This window comes from Bos javanicus, chromosome 25 (assembly GCF_032452875.1).
Source record: "Bos javanicus breed banteng chromosome 25, ARS-OSU_banteng_1.0, whole genome shotgun sequence".
NCBI classification, from domain to species: Eukaryota; Metazoa; Chordata; class Mammalia; order Artiodactyla; family Bovidae; genus Bos; species Bos javanicus.
This window is the reverse complement of record NC_083892.1, coordinates 37,010,525-37,029,721: the sequence shown is the minus strand read 5'-3', so window position 1 is coordinate 37,029,721 and position 19,197 is coordinate 37,010,525. Positions and strand designations below refer to the sequence as shown.

Sequence of the window (19,197 nt, the reverse complement as noted above, 5' to 3'; positions counted from 1 at the left end):
TGCTGTCTATGGGGTCGAACAGAGTCGGACAAGACTGAAGCGACTTAGCAGCAGCAGCAGCAACAGGAAGATCTCCGTCCAGGAGTGAATATTTGTCTCTGGGAGACTTGCTGTACCCCAGGGCTATGCAGATCTCAGCCTTGCCAGGCGTCGTCAGCTCGCCTTCATCCCACCCACCCTGACAGGAGAGCTGGCCTTCCCAGGCTTGATAGAGTCAGACTGGCCCATGAGTGAGTGGTGGTCTCTCTCTGAGTTGCATTTCCCTGGTTCATAGAAAGGTTGCTGCTGCTGCTGCTAAGTCGCTTCAGTCTTGTCCAGCTCTGTGCGACCCCATAGACGGCAGCCCACCAGGCTCCGCCGTCCCTGGGATTCTCCAGGCAAGAACACTGGAGTGGGTTGCCATTGCCTTCTCTGCATAGAAAGGTTGAGCCACTGTTTATTAGCCACCTGGGTTTTCTTTTTCATAACTTCACTGTTCATAACTCCTAACCACTCTTCCACTGAATTTTTGTGTCCTTTCTTCTTGTCAATTTGTAAAAGACTGGATCTTAAAGCGGTGGTTCTGAGGCAGATTCCTAAGTGTGCAGTAACGTTCATCTTTGACAAAAACCCTCAATGAATAGCTGGGGAAGGTAACATCAGAGCAGTGTTGTTAAGAAAGCGTCAAGTAAAGGAGAGAGAAAAATGGAGCATTTTTACAAAGGTTTTCAGAACTTGGTGAACCGTTTCTTGATGCCAGATTTCAAGAGAATGTATTACTGTGCTGGGAAATCCTATCTGACAGCTTTTTTTAAAAAAAAACACACTCACTTATTGCTGTGTTCGGGAAGAACTCTTTATTCTTTGACCCTTAACTACTGTAGTTTCTTTTTTATCCTGTTTTCTGGCTGAGTGATTGAGCCTCTTGCTTTCAACAATTTGGCCAAGCACATCAAAACTTACTCTCCATAACATTTCACTTACAAATTTCTCACGTCTGTCTTGGGTCTCCCTTCTTCTTGAAGTAATTTTTGCACTTAAGTGGGCAGCACAGGGACTGATGGTAAATGTTTTGTTTTTTTTAATTGGGACCCTTGAGTTTTGCCTCTGATGTTGATTAGCATAAAGATATCTTTCCCGCATCAGAAAAAAACAGCATATTTTGACCTTCTGCACCCCTTAGATTGTGTCCCCAGCAAAAACTCATGACTGTCTCTTCTGGCTTTGACCAGTGATTTGTGTGTGATGCCAGTCAGGGGCCAACTGGCTGTATTACCAAACTAGCATCAAAGACATAATTTCTATTTTGGTTGCTGTTTCTTTCCCACGGCCTTATTTCTATGAGGTTTGGCCTATTTCCATCAAGTCCCTTTGCCGGTGGCCTTGCAACCTAAAAATAAGCACCCTCATATTTTAAATTGGAATTTTAGCATTAGGAAATACTGAAAAAATGAGAAAAGGCCAAGATGAAAGACCAAAGAACTAGCCAAGAAAGTGAAATAGTTTTGTCCTTTCTCTCCCCTGCTTCTCCTTTGGAATCCTTTGTACTTGGGCCTGTTTTCTGTCCAGATGCTCAAATGACATTTTTCTTTTTTAGATCTGAAGAAAAAACTGTTGTTGGAAAAGTCTAAATATAACTCTGTGGCAGGAGACCAAAGATCAGACATACTTTCTCAGAGAGATAGTAACTATGGAAAAAGCAAACACCCCTCTGAAGTTTTTTAGAAGATAAATCTGCTCAGTAGTACAGAGGAAAAGAATATGGTGTGCATCAAAGGACAGCAGAGTCTGGTGCTTTTCTTTGACTTTATTGTTGTTAAATATTTGATCACCATCTCTTAAAAAAAAAAAAAAGATTTTACTGTGGAGTTTTAAACAGATGGCATATAAAAGAGTAATGCAATGAGCCCAGCCCCTATATACCCATCACTCAGAGTCAACAATTACCAATTGGTAGCCAGTCTTGTTCTCAACTCACTTTCCTTCTTCCTGTTCTGTTTTCAAGCACATCCCAGACATTGCCTCATCTCACATTTTCAGTTCCTGTCTCTAAAAGATAAGGAGTCTTCAAACAGTAACCAGTACAGTTGTCAGTTGCTTTAACTGGCATCCTCATAAGGTACACACATGGTTGGGATTAACTGATGTCTCTCCAGTTCATGGGTTCCTTCTCTTTTCCTTTGCTATTTGCTTGTTAGGAAACTGGAGAGATCGGTTGTCGGTCCTGCAGTGTCTGCCAGAGCCTGGGTTTTGCAGACTGCAGGCACTCAGTGCGTCACAGGTTCCTTCATGCTCTGTTTCCGTGACTCGCTGGTTGAGGTTAGGAGATGGCAGGTTCATGAAGGAGGCACGTAACGTCAGGTCATCTTTCTCTCTGTGATGCTAGCAACTGTTGATGATCTTTCCCCTACCCGTTAATTTAGAAGTGGCTGCACCATGGTAAGACTCTCTAGCATTTCCTCTCTATTAATTGGAATGCATTTATAAAGAACACGCTTACCTTCACCTACCGTCTGGTTATCCTGGAATGCAGTTTGTAAAGGAAAAGATGGGACAGACGCTCGAGTCCTTTCCTTTTCTTTTGAAGTCTTCTGATGGCAGGAAAACAGAAAAAAAAAAAAGATGCAGCACTAAATTAGCAAGAGATGAGAACTTGCCTTTTACTGACTGTCTGCCTTCCTCACTTTTTAACAAGTATGTGCTTTTGCATTACATTTCTGGGAATGCATCATAGATCATTTTAACCAAAGCAAGAAGGTATGTGCCTTAATGTTCATGCCGATTTTATCTATTCTGTTAATAATAAGTGATTGGAAACCAAACATACAACAAAAGGATGTTTTGGGAAATTATTGTGATGAGATCTGTGTTCTAACATAATGTATAACCACTGCTAATTTACTGAAAGCAGAAGAAAATGTTTGCCATGATATTAGTGTCATTTGAGGGAGGAACATGTGTAGATATGAGATGGAAGTAGAGCTTTTTTTACTTTCCTGTATGTCCCATTGTGATGTGTATCTTGTGATAGTATGTGGGTTTGCTGTTGTAGTTAAAAATAAAAATTTAAATCTAATAACAAAGGCTGCAAAGCTATCCTGTAATGAATGGTTTTAAATAAAAAATACACATCACTGAGAATATACTCCCCCATCTTTGTCCCTTTAGTGGTATGAATAATTGAGCTGACTGCTCCGGTAGGTGAATGAATATAAACTCCTCACACTCCTAAAGTCACTGCAATTTATGACTAATGGAGACTTTGATTCCTATTTTTTTATATAAATGTTAAGAATGTTGATTATTTTTAAGGAAACACCTATAATAAAAATTTCTTAGTGGTATTTCTATAACTTTAATGTTAAATTATATTTATGGAAAATACTTCATCAGTAAGTATAAAATGACTGAGTCATAGCAGATTTTACTCTTGGTGTATAACAAACTGCCCTTGACTTTGGGATCCTTCAGAGAGGCTTCCCAGGTGGTGCTAGAGTTACGTTAGTGGTAAAGAACTTGCCTGCCAATGCAGGAGACTTAAGAGAAGGGGGTTTGATCCCTGGGTCAGGAAGATCCCTTGGAGGAGGGCATGACAACCCACTCCAGTATTTTTGCCTGGAGAATCCCGTGGAAAGGGAGCCTGGCGGGCTACAGTCCATGGGGTCGCGAAGAGTTGGACACAGCTGAGTGAGCACCGGCAGTACTGACTCTGTTTAGGTCTCTTCCTAGTTTAGATACAAAGATACTCAAAGACTCTCACAGAACCTGTATCATATAGGAAAGGCATTTTGTTTAGGTTAAATAGCAGCTACCTTCAGAAGAATCACAATTTATATTTTACCCTCTCTATACTGAAGGTCGTTCACCCTGTACATTGCTATATTAGACAATGGTCTTCAGATCAGAATTCTAAAGCCATGGGAGTGGGTGGTGAGAATGCCCCTGCTTGGTTTGGAAGCTCCACAGTTATAAAGCTCTGTTCTGCCTGGCCTTCAGAAGATCCTGAATTACAGAACTTTGCAGAGGAGCGTCCTTGCCTTGGTGATCAGGACCATCGGTGGGGAAGGACGGGCTGGGGAGGAAGGTCCCAGGCCCACCTCCAGCCCGGCCCACCTGCCAGTGCCCCGTCTGTTGCAGCTGGCCAGGCGGAGCTGATGCCCACCACGTCTCACTTGCAGGTATCGACTGGGCTCCCAAGAGTGACCGCATCGTCACTTGCGGGGCCGACCGCAACGCCTATGTCTGGAGTCAGAAGGATGGTGTCTGGAAGCCAACCCTGGTGATCCTGAGAATTAACCGGGCGGCCACTTTCGTCAAGTGGTCCCCGCTAGAGAACAAGTTTGCCGTGGGCAGCGGAGCACGACTCATCTCCGTCTGTTACTTTGAGTCTGAAAATGACTGGTGAGCGCCATCCGGGTATTTTTATTTCTGTCTGTGGAGTTGTGTGTTTGGACCGCTGTGTCCTCGGTGACTTCTTGAGGCGCTGGGTACAGGCTTAACTATAACTTGAGCTCTTCCACATCCAGAGATGTTTTTTTCCTTTGAAATTCTCCAATCTCTCTGAGCATTTTTTCCTTCTTCTGAGTACAAGTCCAATCTCACATCTTCCTCACATTAATATCGAGCTGTAGTTTCCATGTTCTGATCTCCTAACTTGTTTGTTCTTTAAGATGCTACGACTCTTTTCAGTCTGCACTGTCTACATTGCTGTTTTCTTACCCTGATGTATATAAATCATAAACTTGAAAGAGTCCCCATGCCCTAAGGAATAGTTTTTTTTCCCCTATCTCTATTGACTAAAATATCTAGAATTCCTACAGAGAGCAGTATTCTCCTGTCTTTAAAGTTTGCTAACGAAAACTGTGTCCTGGTATAACATTTTACTTATCTAAACTGCTGAAGTAAAAATTGACCAAAATCTCAGAAATAAATCAGCCTGTTGTACATGCTTTATACTGTAAACCACTCGTAGCTGAGCCTGTCAAAATACCCAGGTGTATTTTATGGCTAAGTAACTGATTTTAGCTACTCCTTCCTGCTCACTTTGATAAGGAAACCACTCTGCTCTACCCGGCACGTGTTCAGAAAGGGTGGTAAATGCCCTCCAACACGGAATTGTCATTTAGTGCGAAACTGGCAGTGTTTGTGTTTGTACTAAAAATAGCCGAGTACACAGTATTCTTCCTGTGTCCCTGTCTGAAGCAAGGAAAGGAAGGGATGGTCATGTTACATTATGTAGTTTAGTAAAACCTCAGAAATTTTGATCATCTGTGAATTTGCAACAAGACTGAATTATGAATTAAAGACTGGTGGCCTTTCTTTCAAGCCCCTGTTAAAATAAGGATAACAAAATACTGCCCGCAAGAAATTGTTCAGAAGGTCACTGTAACAGGAGAAGCAGCTTTTTTCCTGGGTAGCCTTCAACCTCAGTGATTTGGCATTTTTATTCATTGAAAAATAGTTTCAGTACAGGTAAATTGGGCTTAACTGTGGGACACAGTACTGTCCCTTGAACAAGACGTGTGTTCAGTGGGATGTCTCAGCTATGGCACGGTACTTCGTTGGTGGGATGCAAGGACTCTTAAAAAACCTCTAAAGGCCTTTAATGTCAAATAACTGGCACAAAACACATCAGACTGCTGTCTGTTTTCCAGAAAGGCCCCTATGAGAAAGATTCTCTAGAAAAGTGACCTAGCATTCAGCTCAAGAGTGAGTCTCCCAGCTCCTGAGTAATAGAACGGGACTGGTTTTTAAGCAGCAGTTTAAGGACAGAAATTGAATTAGGCCAGAATGATGACTGATCTTAGATATAAATAAACTATTTTGGGGTTGTTGTTGTTGTTTTTTTTTTTTTTTTTTTTTGGAATCTTTTTTGGCATGTGGAATCTTTGTTCCCTGACCAGGGGTTGAACTCATGCCCCCAAATTGGCAGGAGGAGTCTCGATCACTGGAATACCAGGGAAGTCCATAGGCTTCCCAGGTGGCTCAGTGGTAAAGAATTTGCCTGCAATGCAGGAGTCTCAGGAGACCCAGGTTCAATCCCTGGAACGGGAGCAGCCCCTGAAGAAGGGCATGGCAACCCACTCCTATGTATTCTTGCCAGGAGAATCCCATGGACAGAGGAGCCTGGTAGGCTACAATCCATGGGGTCACAAGAGTCAGACACGACTGAAGCAACTTAGCATACATGCACAGAGAATTAGCCAGAGGCTCATATTCAGCGAGAGGTTCTCATTTCTTGACTTTTCTGTGAAAAAATAAATTTGCAGCTTCATAGAGACTTAGAAAGGGAATTAAACTATTTTACAACCAACCCAAACTTAACCCAAAACGAAGGAACATATCACTGAGTTATTTGTAATAAAAATTTAAGTGATGTCAAACCTCCATTTTTATTCCTAAGGTTAGGAATCTGAAAGTCCATGGTGGGGGGCGGTGGTACCAGAATTAATCTACAAATACACTCCCTAACGAGGATCCCCTGGTAGCCAGGAAAGTTCAGAACCGGCTGTTCTGGTGAAAATGTCAAAGGGTGAAAAGGAGCAGAAGGGCCTCTTCGGGTCCCCCTTGCTCTTTTCCTTTATAGACGCACCTCCTCTCCAGCAGGAGCCCCGTGGGGCTGGTTTCACGTGGCGCACATCTGTGGGTCACCTGGGGACGGTTGCTTGATGCGTGGGTAAACTGAAATGGGTTTTCTCCTTTTGTAGGTGGGTGAGCAAGCACATTAAAAAGCCCATCCGCTCCACGGTCCTCAGCTTGGATTGGCATCCCAACAACGTCTTGCTGGCCGCGGGATCCTGCGACTTCAAGTGCAGGTGGGAGCAGGCGAGGGTTGGCAGCAGCCTTCAGCTCCTCGTTCTCCGTCCTTCAGCAAGTGTTTGTGTGGTTCCTTTCTTTTGTAAGGGACTGTGCCGGGCCCCACGAGGGACTCAAGAGATGAAAGGAGCTTGTGATCTAGAAAAGGAACGCCAGCATGTGCGGAAATCAGGAGGCAGAAAGAAGAGGGCGAGGAGGGGCAGGTGGAGGGGCTGTAGGGGCCAAACCAGGAAGTGTCCTCTGGCGGGGGGAGGGGGGCGCAGGTGCAGGGTCCCCCACCCCCACAGGTCATTTCTCATCTCACAACCCTGGCAGCGGACTCGGCGCGTTCCAGAGTGAGGCTGAGATTAGCAAAACAGAGCTGAACAGGGCGCTGCTGGGTTCCTTCTCAGCTGAAGCTCTTTATTTGTCATGAGCATGGGCCTGGAAGAAACAGGGCCACTTTGCTGAGCGCTTTAAGGATCATACGATATAATTGCTTTTTAAAGCTGTTCTTTATCAAGAAGGTCCCCCCCCCCCCACGCCTTTAGCCAAAAGAAAAGCAAATATATGTTGCTTCATTATTCGCTGGTTCGTGGGTTGGGAGATGGGGGTGCAAGCTTTCTTTAGTAAGCTGTGTGGAGACATTCCAGAAAACCTGTCTAATGATTTATATCCAAGAATACCCAAGTTCTTTTGGTTTGTTTTTTTAAGGATGTGTGTAAGAATTCAGCTGTGGGATGAGAGGAGGGTAGCATTAGGTGCTTTGGGGAAAATGCTGACCCTTCTACTTGAGCAGCAGTGTAGCAGTTAGGGTTCAGAAGTTTTCAAAGCGAAGCCGTACAAAGAAATAGCACTGGAGGGCCAAGGGACTAGAAGGACCGACTCCCAGCTGTTCTCCAGCCCTTCTGCTTCTGTCTGGGTCAGAACAGCCTCCCACAGAATTAAGTCTTGGAATTAGAGAAGAAGACCGATGACCCGAGGGTGTAAAGGACCCGCCTTCATCCCAGGCGAGCCCTGCTACCCAGGCTGGACATTGACACTAGGGAGAGCCTGCCCCCTCAGCCTCCCTGATGCCCTTGGCTTTCTCTTGGGATGTCCCTTTCAGTCTTCAAATGAGTTAGTACCCGTGGTTTCCTGCAGGGCGGCAAATCGTTTCCTCTCTCCTGCTGTTTGTCCCTGTGGGCTTCCTGGACCCCACTGTTATTGAGAATAATGGCGGGTAGCCTCGTTTAGCAGAGACCGCCGTGGCCTGGGGAGGGGCAGGCAGGACAGCATGGTCCTCCTCCAGATGCCCTCCAGGAGGGAAGGGGAAGGGCTTCTGTGTCCATCACCTGCAGATGCTGTGCCCGAAGAGCGATGCCTCATGGGCCGTAGGCCACACTTGAACTGACGCGGAGGCAGCCCGCCGAATCTTCTCCTTCTTGAGAGGTGCATGTGGGAACTTGCCCGTCGTCAGGTTTTGGTTTTGCTGAGTCGGTACCTTTGCGTCTTGGGACGCCTGCCAGCAGCTGCCCGTGGCCTGTTTCTAGTAGTACATATGGATGTTTTCATTCCCTTTTTCCTTCTCTCCCTGCCCTTAAACCACAGAGTGTTTTCTGCCTACATTAAAGAAGTGGATGAGAAGCCAGCCAGCACGCCCTGGGGCAGCAAGATGCCTTTCGGTCAGCTGATGTCCGAGTTCGGGGGCAGCGGCACCGGCGGCTGGGTGCACGGGGTCAGCTTCTCAGCCAGTGGCAGCCGCCTGGCCTGGGTCAGCCACGACAGCACCGTGTCCGTTGCCGACGCCTCCAAAAGCGTGCAGTGAGTATTAGCCTTTGTCTGGGCTTACAGAGGAGCAGCATGGGGTCTCTCCGCAGCTGGCCTGAGGCCTCCCAGCCCTGGTGGAAGTACAGGACACGAGCGTAAAAGTCCCAACCTGGCTGCACAGCAGCCTTTAAAGTCACCTTCACACGTTTAGATGGTCCATCTGGGGAGATTTTGAAGATTCAGGTTTCCTTTCCAGAAACACTTGTTAATGGAAATACCCATCATGAATCCTCCGAAGGAGCCTCCTGGTTTGCTCCTGGTCCCAGAGTTCCTTCAGGTGGCAGTTAATCCATCCCTGAGAATCCCTCACAGCATGTGAGCGTCATCCCACAGCTTTAGATGAAGTGGGGGATGTGTTCTTCCTCTCTGTGGTCGGTGAGCAGAGCTCCATTCACCCAGGGCCTTGGTGATGGCCGACCCCTGGCAGCCAGCCCACCCGGGGTGCACACTGGAGGGGCCAGGGTTGCAGGGACTCAGGGTGAGGAGGCCCCAGCTCAGCCCTGAGAAGGGCGGAGGGCATCCTTCAGAGCTCAGAGCTCGCATCTGCTGCTCGTGCCTGGAGGGCAGAGGGGGCGACCGCAGTCCTTGCCACTTATGAATCTCCGTTCTTTCCTGGCGCATCCTTCCACTGGCAGCTAGAGGGAGCCCACCTGTAAGGGTCTCCTGACCTGGCACCCTGTTCCGGGAAGCCCTCACATCTGATTCCCCCTGTCCCATGGGGGGAACAAAGTGACATTTCAAAGAGAATGTCTTTTTTACTACTTGGATTGAACTGGTTGGTTTTTGTTTTTAATTTTTTTTAAACATTCCCCCCAATCCTAAATTACATCACCTTCGAGATGATTTTTCTGCACATATATAGACACACACATCTTTTCATTTTCAACGCCAGTGGGATTATGCTGTGCATCCTGTACAGTAATTTGCTCCTTGTCCTTCAGTCATGTTCTGATGTCATGGCTGCTTGCTTTCTGTAGAGTTTACTATAACGCATAATGAGCTCTGAGCAAATGCTCACAAGCCCCTGTCTACCGTCCTACTGATGTATTATTTGCCTTTTCCAGTGCTGCAAGTCAGATTACATCCTCCACCCTTCACCATCTCAGACATAAGTATTTCATGTAGTAAGAGCTAGGTAAGCCACAGGAAAGCCTCAGATGAGGTGTTAGGACTTTAATCCAATGCCAGTCATGCTGGTGGAGGAGGCAGTTGGAGGTTGCAGGGGTGACTTTCACATGGAGCCATGTGAGCCTTCCCTGGCGGCTCAGTGGTGAAGAATCTGCCTGCCAGTGCAGGAGATGCAGGTTTGATCCCTGGGTCGGGAAGAGCCCCTGGAGAAGGAAGTGGAAACCCACTCCAGTGTTCTTGCCTGGAAAATCCCATGGCCAGGGAGCCTGGCGGGCTTCAGTCCATAGGGTCACAAAGACTCAGACATGACTGAGCACAACCATGACGCATTTCTGCGGCATATGAGCCTCCTTCATCCATCAGCACATTTGCTGCTGCATCTATCATTTCTTGGCAGGTGACCATGAAGCATACATGTACCCACACACATGGCCCATTCATGTGTGAGGTCCTGGCTGGCTAACACTGTGTTTTGTTCGTCAGTGGCCATAGCTGCAGGCCCAGTGCCTGACGGGCACAGACTAGACTTCCATGAGTGTCTGTGGTCCCGGCCCACTAGGAGCCCCTGTGAGCCCAGACGAGAATGGTGTCAGAGAAGGGCCTTCGGTCGTGAGTGACAGTGACAGTCAGCTCTAGGAGGCCAGAGAGAGGGGAAGCCCTGCAGGCTGCAGTGGTGCAGGAAAGCTGCTTGTGGGGGTGATGAGACCCAGGCTGAGTTTCAGAAATCAGGGTGGACTTCAGGTGGGCAGGAGGAGGGCATGTGGGTAACGGGGCAGGGGGCCAAGGCCAGGGCAACAGAACCAGGAGGGGTGGGCACAGCCAGAGGAGCAGAGGCCCCTGCTGCTGCAGGTCACCTCAGGGCTGGCCCGTGCTGGAGATTGCTGGAGGTCACAGGGCTTCTCTTAAAAAAAAAAAAAAAAGATTTATTCACTTTAATTATTTGGCTGCGCAGGGGCTCAGCTGCCGCATGTGGGATCTTTCGTTGCAGCGTGTGGGACCTAGTTCCCTGCAGGGACCTCGTCTGGGACCCCCTTCATTAGGAGCACAGTCTTAGCCACTGGACCACCAAGGAAGTCCTCACAGGGCTCCTCTTGCGAAGTGTCTGTCCTTCACGCTATGATGCCCCTTGAGAACATGTCCTCTGTCACCCCCGTGTCTGACGAGGCTGCATGGCCCCTTCCAGTGCGTGTTAACCGGGTTCTCATGTTCAGGGTCTCAACTCTGAAGACAGAGTTCCTGCCCCTCCTGAGTGTGTCATTCGTCTCAGAGAACAGCGTCGTGGCTGCTGTAAGTATTTATCTTATATTCCCGCACGTGCCCTGCGTTTCATTCTTGAGACCAGAACAGGCCGTGCACTGAGGCTGTGTGCCCTGAGGCTGAGGCACAGGGAACAGCAGCCTCGTGGAAGGAACGGATCCAGAGGCCTCTGTGGTGGGACCGTCCGCTGGGGGAGCTGGTGGGCACCCCCGCAACCCGGCCTGACAGTTCCCCCATTTCAGGGCCATGATTGCTGCCCCATGCTTTTTAACTACGACGACCGCGGCTGCTTGACTTTCGTCTCCAAGCTGGACATCCCCAAACAGAGCATCCAGCGCAACATGTCGGCCATGGAGCGCTTCCGCAACATGGACAAGCGGGCCACGACCGAGGACCGCAACACGGCCCTGGAGACGCTGCACCAGAACAGCATTACGTAGGTGCCCCGCCCGGCCGCCAGGGGGCACCGCTCCCCTCTGCTTCCTGCCGGTCCCGTGATGGTCTGTCTGTGCCCTCCAGGCCCGGGCGACCCTTCAGGAACGGGGTGACAGGAGGCTGTAGCTTCCCCAGTGCGGGCCCTTGTTTCCAGCTTGTCACAGAGCCAGCTCCACCCGCACCCCGTAGTCAGCCTGTCCTCCACACGCAGAGCACGGGCCCTGCCCTCAGGCAGCCTCTTCTGAGTCTCGCTGTCTCAGAAACGTGACTGAGAACAAAAGGAGACCGTCTTGAACGGCGTGTTCCTCTCGTAGGGAGCATCCGGCAGGAAGGTCAGTCAGACCCTGTCTGAAAAGTGACCGTAGTTGTCACTTCAGTCCTAGATTTCAAGTAATATGTACAAGTAAGATCATTCAGTTAGATTTCTCAGCAGCATCACGGTGCACACGAGGAGCCAGGTGGGTTTCAGCCATGCTTCACGAGGCCTCTAGTTTGTTCAGAAAGCCTGTCCTGACTGGCTGTGCCCGCCCCCTGCTCCCCCAGGGCCGCGCTGTGTGGCCCGGATCGCCCTGCTTCTCTTTACATCCCTGAGGTTAATGCCCATCCTTAACTTTTCCCTTTTGGCAGTCTCTTTTCTGGATACCTGGTAATAAAATTCATCTGAGCATTTTCTGAGTCAGGGTGCCCCAGACTACTATCCACAGACACCTTAAAGGAACTGGTGGACACTTGGTTTCCTGGAAACGCCGATGCGAGTCTAGGAAGGCTGGCGTTCGCTTCCGCCACGCCCCTCACTGTCTCTCGCTTGTGCTTCCTTTCAGTCAAGTGTCTATTTACGAGGTGGACAAGCAAGATTGTCGCAAATTTTGCACTACCGGCATTGACGGAGCCATGACCATTTGGGATTTCAAGGTATTGTCTGTACCTCTCAGAACACATCTCTTTGGTGCTTAAATTCTTCTTGTGAGAAGACTGTTCCCCGTGCCCTTAACCCAACCGTCACCTGTAACGCTGGGCAGGAGTGTGGTGCGCTGGGCTGCCCCCAGGGGCTATTAGCAGGAGAGAGCCGCTCTGTCTCACTGAGGTGTCCGCACAGTCCCCGACGGGGAGCCGAGCGCTGCTTTCGTGGCAGGCCCGGGGTTGGGTCCAGCCCGGTCGAACTCTGTAGCTATGTTTTTATGAGCCACACCAACTCCTCTGACCAGCTCTGGCTGCCGGCCTTCGGGTGCCGGGCCCGGGGGCTGGCCCTGAGGATTGGCCATGAAAGGCCCTGGAAGGGCTCGTCTGGCGGGAGAGAGAGGAGGACAGGGTCGGGGAGCTGGGTGAGGAGGAGTCAGCACCTGTTCTCCCGTTGGGGAGTGTGGGGTTGGGGGGTGCTGCACAGACTGCCTGAGCGGCCTCTTCAGGCGGGGTGGGTTTCAGGTAGCAAGTGGTCTGGGCTGTGGTGGTCACCGTGGGCTGGGCAGAGACCCCTGGAGGAGCCTGGCATGTCTGTGGGCAGTGGGGGCAACTCTGGAGCCCACTTGGAGAGGCGCCCGCCATGATGTGTGGGCGGCCTGGGCTCCAGGCCTAGTGAGCAAGTGACCAGGACGTGCCTCCAGCTATGGTGGGGGTGGCCAGGAGGTTCTGGACCAGCGAGACTTAGGGGGCCGGATGGAGGGGTGTTGTGAGTGAGGGACAAACCCCGGAGGCTTCTGCAGCCTCCAGCTTCGGGGTCGGGCGGGTGGCGGGGGAGGAGAGGCGGACCAAACCTCCAGAAGTGAAATGTTCACAGAACTCTGCCTCTGCCTATAGGGCTTCCACGACGATTGATGTTTCTGCCCCTACAAGTCTCTCCCCCTTGTTACTTCGCCGCTTTGGGGCATCCGCACCTGTGTAATTAGCTCCACCTGGGTGGGTAGCGCCGTCCTTCTTTGATCCCTGCGGCCAACCTGCCTCTCCTTTTGTGCGCTCGTGAGCACGTCCTCCTCTGTGATCCGTCCCCCTGTGAGCCCACGCTCGGTGTTGTGGACCCGACTGGCTGCGTGGGGGTTACAGACGTGGGAGTGCCTGCCATCAGGGCACTAGAGTGCGGGGCCAGCGACACAGATGATATAAGCACATAGGAGCCTTCCCTCCTGGGGTGTAGCTCCCGGCCTGGGGACAAGGCAGCGCACAGCCTGGAAGGACCAGCAGGGGGCGCCCTGTCCTGGCGAGTCCGGGTCTCCGAGGCAGGTGGGGTAATGGGTGAAACGCTGGGCTGGCCAGTCCCTAGTGATGATCCGTGTTCTCCCCGCTGCTCCGCAGACCTTAGAGTCTTCCATCCAGGGTCTTCGGATAATGTGAAGCTGAGCGAGCCTCCAGACCCAGCATGAGGACGGACCGGCTGCGCTGGGGCAGCGCTGCCATTCGCACCGGGAGGGGAGCCCGCCGCCAGGAAACACTGAAGATGCACGTGGCGCAAACCTCGTTGTGTGTTTTGTTTGAATATAATTGGTGAAAATGTTGTTTTTTTTAAAGCAGCAGTGATTTGGGTTTTGTTTGGGGGTTGTTTTTGTTTTGTTTTGCAATTTCATTCCATTCTTGACCAAAGCTTCTCTTTAAGTAGTTTATTATGGAACGTTGTCAACACTAACTTAAAGGAAGGGGTGGGGAGGTATGTAAATTGTCTGCTAAAAAAAAAATAAAAACACTGAATATGTTTTGGGTTTTGTTTTCCCTATACTGTTTGCATTTTTAATGGGGAAATGTGGGTGAATTCTTTGTCAGACTAGTGAATTTGGGGGGCAGAATCTTAGACTTGGTTTCCTGAATCGAGCCATCTAGTATACCCTTCAACCAAAAGAACCATTTCTCTAGGGCAGTCTTTAACCCGGCAGGACTTGGGCAGAGGAGGCACCCTGTTCCCAGCTTGTTTAGAGACGACAGACAGATCTCTGCCGAGCCGCCTCTTCCCTGTGGGTGTGGTGGGGGGCAAGGTGTGCAGTGGGAGAGAAAAAGCACATGTTGTCATTTTGGTTTAGAGATGATTATACCCAAACTCAGTTATCTTCATCATAAGGAGAAGCCAAGTTTGACATTTCAAGGCTAAGACTCCTGAGAGGCGCAACAAAGAAAAAGTGACTGGTGGGGAAAATGAATACAGCACGGCCTTGAGCGTGGCCTGGCCGCGTGCCCAGAAATGAGCAGTGGTTCCCACATGACTCTAGTACTATTAACGCGGGTAACTGCGTTCTCAAAGGACATCGTGATGTTCTGAAAAGAGCATATTTTGCCCTGCTGCTGACCCACGGGAAGTACCACTTCCCTCCCGGAGGGAATCCCGGCCCCTGGCACCTGCCTCTGTCCGTCTGCTGTAGCGTCTGCAAATGGTGCAGACGCTGAGAGCTGGAGGAGGAGCCTGGTTCTCCCCTGGGGCCTCCAGAAACCTCCAGCACCCATTCAGGTACTGAGGCGGGCTGTGGGCCTCTGACCTCCAGCGCTGAAAGAGAAGGCACCTGCGTGGTCTCAAGGACCGCCCCCCTGCCTCCCCATCTGTGTGAGTTCCAGCAGTAACAGAGAAGGAGTCCACAAGGTCCATTCAGGAAAGGGGAGGAAGGAGTTCCCTAGGAGTCTGGTGGTTAAGACTCGCACTTCCATTGCCGGGGGCATGGGTTCGGTCCCTGGTCGGGGAGCTAAGATCCAGCAAGCCGGGTGGCACAGCATAAAAAGAAAGGGAAGAAACAGGATCGGGAGCAGTTTTTCAAATAGGGTCAGAGCCCATCCAGAGGTTGTAGGAGAAAGCATTCTGCACCACGTGGAGTCACTTCTGTTTCAGACACATGGGGGAGTGTGGAAAAGGCCACAGCGTGTACCCATGGGGATCGTGACCACAGTACAGTTTGAAAGCCACTAAGGTAGAGTCACTCACCTGAGTGGGGGTTGACGAGGAACCAACACTGCTGGTTCTTGCTCAGTCCAACACGGCAAGGTGTGCCTCACACCAAGGTCCCCGTGCCAACACCAAGGGGAACGGTCGACAGGCATGCACTCCTCACAGCGGGCTTGAAACTGGGACTGCCACATTATAGAGATGAAAAAACTCAAGTCCAGAGAGCAAGTAAGGGCTGGCATCTCCAGAGCCCAGGGGGGGAACCGCCAAGCATGCTCCCTGCTGGGCCGGGGCAGGGAGGGGAGCTGCCTGGCCACCCAGCACCACATTTGGGATATGGGTGCTGTCACTGAAACCAGGAAGGGATCTCCACCCCCCACGCCCCACCCCTGGCAACACCTGTGGGGTCTCCTGGTAGACCTAGGTTTCTCATTGAGCCATGTTGATTGATAGGGACAGAATAAAGAGACACAGTAGGTGATTATTTAAACAGTTAAGCGACCCCATGGACTGCAGCCTACCAGGCTCCTCCGTCCATGGGATTTTCCAGGCAAGAGTACTAGAGTGGGGTGCCACTGCCTTCTCCAATCCCATGAGGAGACTAAGTAGAAAAAAATATGGGACTGTAAGTAGGAAAAAAATACAGCTAGCTGCTGTAAGCTAACGAGCAGGTTTGCTTAACCACAGAACCAAGCAGGCTTGCTTGGCAACAAAACCATGCGACAGACGCACGAGATATGCCCCCAAAACAATGAGACAATGGTGGCACGAGCCCCACATCCTGCCCAGTGAGCTCAGAAAGGTAATAATCCCTCGGACATGCTGTCTGCTCTCATGAAAAACAGTCATTGGTGGCTATGTCAGGACAAGCAATTCCCCCGCCCAGCCTGGAGGGGGAGCTGATGATGGAAGCATGACGTCTACTCAAGAAACAGGTGTTCTCCCCCTCCCCACTTTTCCTTTGATTATAAACCTGTAGCCCACCAAGTTCTCGGGCTGCAGCAGCCCTTTGCCCACCTGCCTGTAAGCCTCACAAGCCCCCTAATAAATCACTTATTATCTATCACTTTGTGGAATTCTTTCTGCGCTGAGACATAAAGGGGTGGTATCAAACCTGTTCAGAGCCCCCAGATGACACCACATGGGTTCAGCGTGGCTTGGGCCGTGAGCAGGCCCAGGTTGAGGCGCACTCGGCGTGTGTACCTGGCCTCCATGCGGCATACCTCGGCCATCCCAGGCTTACCTTGGAAGGAGGCTTAGGGTCTCTCCTCTTTCTTCCTCCCCACAGGGTACTGGGTGGCATCCTTTGATCTCAGGGAGAGACCCAGTGTCCCCATCTGGGGGTGGGCACGGGCTGAGACTGAAGGAGACCGGGGTGGGCGCTGCTGGAAAGACTCGCTCCCTGGCCTCCTGCTGCCCGGGCCGGCCCACCACCGCCTGAGTCCAGAAGCCCAGAGTGAGGCTGCCCCCTTGTGACCGAGAGGCAGTAAGGCCAGTGCAGCGAGGAGGAAGGCGCAGAGAGCCGGGGAGGAAGGAGTTGGTGAGCCTGAGACCCTGCACCAGGCCTGGGCCCACAGCCCTCCCCAAGTGGGCCGGCCCTGAGAAGTCGGCAGGGGCGCGGGGCTGTCTTCCTGGGAACCCTGAGAAGGCAGAAAAGAAGGGAGTGTATCGCATTTTCATCCCAGGGAACCGGGGGAGGCAGATTCCAGGAAGACACACATCTTAGTTCTTGGAACTCCAGGTTCTCCCCACCCAAGGACTTGCTCCACTGGAGGCTTAGAGCACTGTCCCCCAATGGAGCCATTTCAGATAACACCCCCCGTCGCTTCCCAGCTTGAGGTGTGTTCCCTGTCGCTTGGGTCTTCCCACAAGGACTGCAAGGCCTGTGAGGTAGGCGAGCAGGGCTTGTTAGGACTCAGCCTCACTTTACAGATGCGGAAACCCAGGCACTGCAAGAAGAGTGGTCTGAAGTTACACTCCAGGTTAAGCAGCTGAGTCAGAGCTGGGTTCAAGATTCTGACCCCACGAGTTCCTTCATTCATGATTCATTAGGCAAATGCCTACCGAGTGCCTCCTGAGCGAATAACACAAACACGCTTTCTAGCATTGGCTAGCCAACTGGCTAGCCATTGGCTCATCAAATCAGCTCAGTTTCACAATGAGGGAAGGGGAGGCCTTGGATGTGCATATTTGTTAGAAAGCTGCTGGGGATGAGTAACAGAGAAACAACTCAGAAGTGGATTCCCCGGCTCATGGCTCACGTATCTGAAACCCCTGGAGGCAGGCTGAGCTCAGGCTGCCGTTGGAGGTTGACCAGGGAGGGCTGTGGTCATTTCCTGGGACTTTCTGCATCTCAATCCCCACCACCCTCACTCCCCCACTCCCCGTGTCATCTGCTGCTGGTAAGTCGCTTCAGTTGTGTCCGACTCTGTGCGACCCTGTAGACGGCAGACCAGGCTCCCCCATCCCTGGGATTCTCCAGGCAAGAACACTGGAGTGGGTTTGCCATTTCCTCCTCTAATGCATGAAAGTGGAAAGTGAAAGTGAAGTCGCTCATTCGTGTCCGACTCTTAGTGACCCCATGGACTGCAGCCTACCAGGCTCCTCCGTCCATGGGATTTTCCAGACAAGAGTACTGGAGTGGGGTGCCATTGCCTTCTCCGCCCTGTGTCATCAGGCTTCCCAAATTCCAGAAGGTATTGCTTTCCTCTCTGTCTTCATCCGAAGTCCTGGGCTTTGCTTTGACCAACTCTTAGGTCACAAGTCCAGGACTAGGGGATCGGGTGAGAGCGTTGCAGAGGGAGGAGGCCACCATCAGAGGTGGGGCTCAGTCCCACCTGGGGGAGTTCCCTGGGCATCTGCAAAGCTGGGGAGAGGTAAGTGGAACCCAAGGATTCAAGTGTCACCTCGGCATTGAAGTGCACTTGTCCTTATGGGAGGGGGGGTAGCCGGTACAGTTCACTTGAAACTTTTTTCTGACTAAAGCCATCACTTATATTTGCCACGGCTGGATGTGGTGGTGTGGAGTTGGGGGTGGGGGTCCTGCTAATAGCCCCTCAGTGTCTGCCCAGAGCCAGGAAGGAGCTAAAGTTTACCAAATACCCTGTGTGCTCATCTCAAAGTGCTCCTCACCTTTGACGCATTTCCTCCTCCCGGCCACCCGCAGGTTGGGATTGTGTAATGGGAGCCCGGACTGGTGAGCCCAGGACTCTGTTGAGGGGGTCAGGGACAAAGTGACCTAAGAGACACTGACTCCTGTCCTGCAAGATAAAGGTAAGTGGGCCAGGTGTGGACATGACATGACATGACAATGTTCCAGGCAGAAAGAACAGCAAGGGTCAAAGCCGGGAGACATGTGGGTGCCTAGAACCTCCTGAGACCCCACACCATCCGCCCATGCCACTTGGTGTCTGGCTGAGCGAACGCTGAGGGAAGGGCCACCTGCCGGTCATCCCTCTTGATGAGGCAGGGGGCAGGGATGGAGAGACCCTCCTGGACCACCTGGCCCAAGACCCACCACATTCAGGCGGCTGCGAGTCCGCTGTAACTTAAGGACGGGAAGCGGTCTGCGGTGGAAAGAGGGTCAGGAAGTGGGCCCTGGGAAGGGGCTGGACCAGCCGAGGGCGGCGCCTCCGTTTTGACGTGAGGACCCCGGCGGCGGGCCGGCGGCCCAGACTGCCCCTGATTGCCCACACGCCCCGCACATGAGGCGACCCGCGGCATCCGCTCCCGGACGGAGGTCTGGTCCCCGCTGGGAGGGGGCCCGAGGCCGACAGAGACGGGCGCCCCTCGCCGAAGCTCCGTCTCCCCGACAGACAGGCGGAGAGCAGAGCATGCCTTCCGGACGGCCCGTGTGGGCGCGGCCCCAGGCCGGGAGGGAGGGCAGGCCCGGGGCTCCCCGCCCGCCGCCCGGCCCCGCCCCGTCCCCACGGGGCTGAGCCCGG

General features: G+C 51.6%; 1 protein-coding gene and 1 long non-coding RNA gene across 3 annotated transcripts in view; one reads left to right on the top strand and one right to left on the bottom strand.

Moving 5' to 3' along the window:
• Positions 1-14,084, top strand: part of ARPC1A (actin related protein 2/3 complex subunit 1A) — a 23,497-nt gene extending 9,413 nt beyond the window's left edge. For both annotated transcript variants that reach the window (XM_061402142.1, XM_061402143.1), the window contains 7 exons: positions 4,158-4,380; positions 6,687-6,794; positions 8,365-8,577; positions 10,923-10,998; positions 11,211-11,404; positions 12,225-12,315; positions 13,690-14,084. In XM_061402142.1, the coding sequence (XP_061258126.1) occupies positions 4,158-4,380; positions 6,687-6,794; positions 8,365-8,577; positions 10,923-10,998; positions 11,211-11,404; positions 12,225-12,315; positions 13,690-13,728 (944 nt within the window). In that variant the 3' untranslated portion in view covers positions 13,729-14,084. The remainder of the gene's footprint in view (positions 1-4,157; positions 4,381-6,686; positions 6,795-8,364; positions 8,578-10,922; positions 10,999-11,210; positions 11,405-12,224; positions 12,316-13,689) is intronic.
• LOC133238731 (uncharacterized) lies at positions 1,660-19,194 on the bottom strand. The gene is made up of 3 exons (XR_009733608.1): positions 16,497-19,194; positions 15,293-15,438; positions 1,660-2,567 (listed from the first exon to the last, which is right to left on the bottom strand). It is a non-coding gene; the product is annotated as an uncharacterized LOC133238731 (long non-coding RNA).
• Between the last annotated feature and the right edge of the window lie 3 nt (positions 19,195-19,197).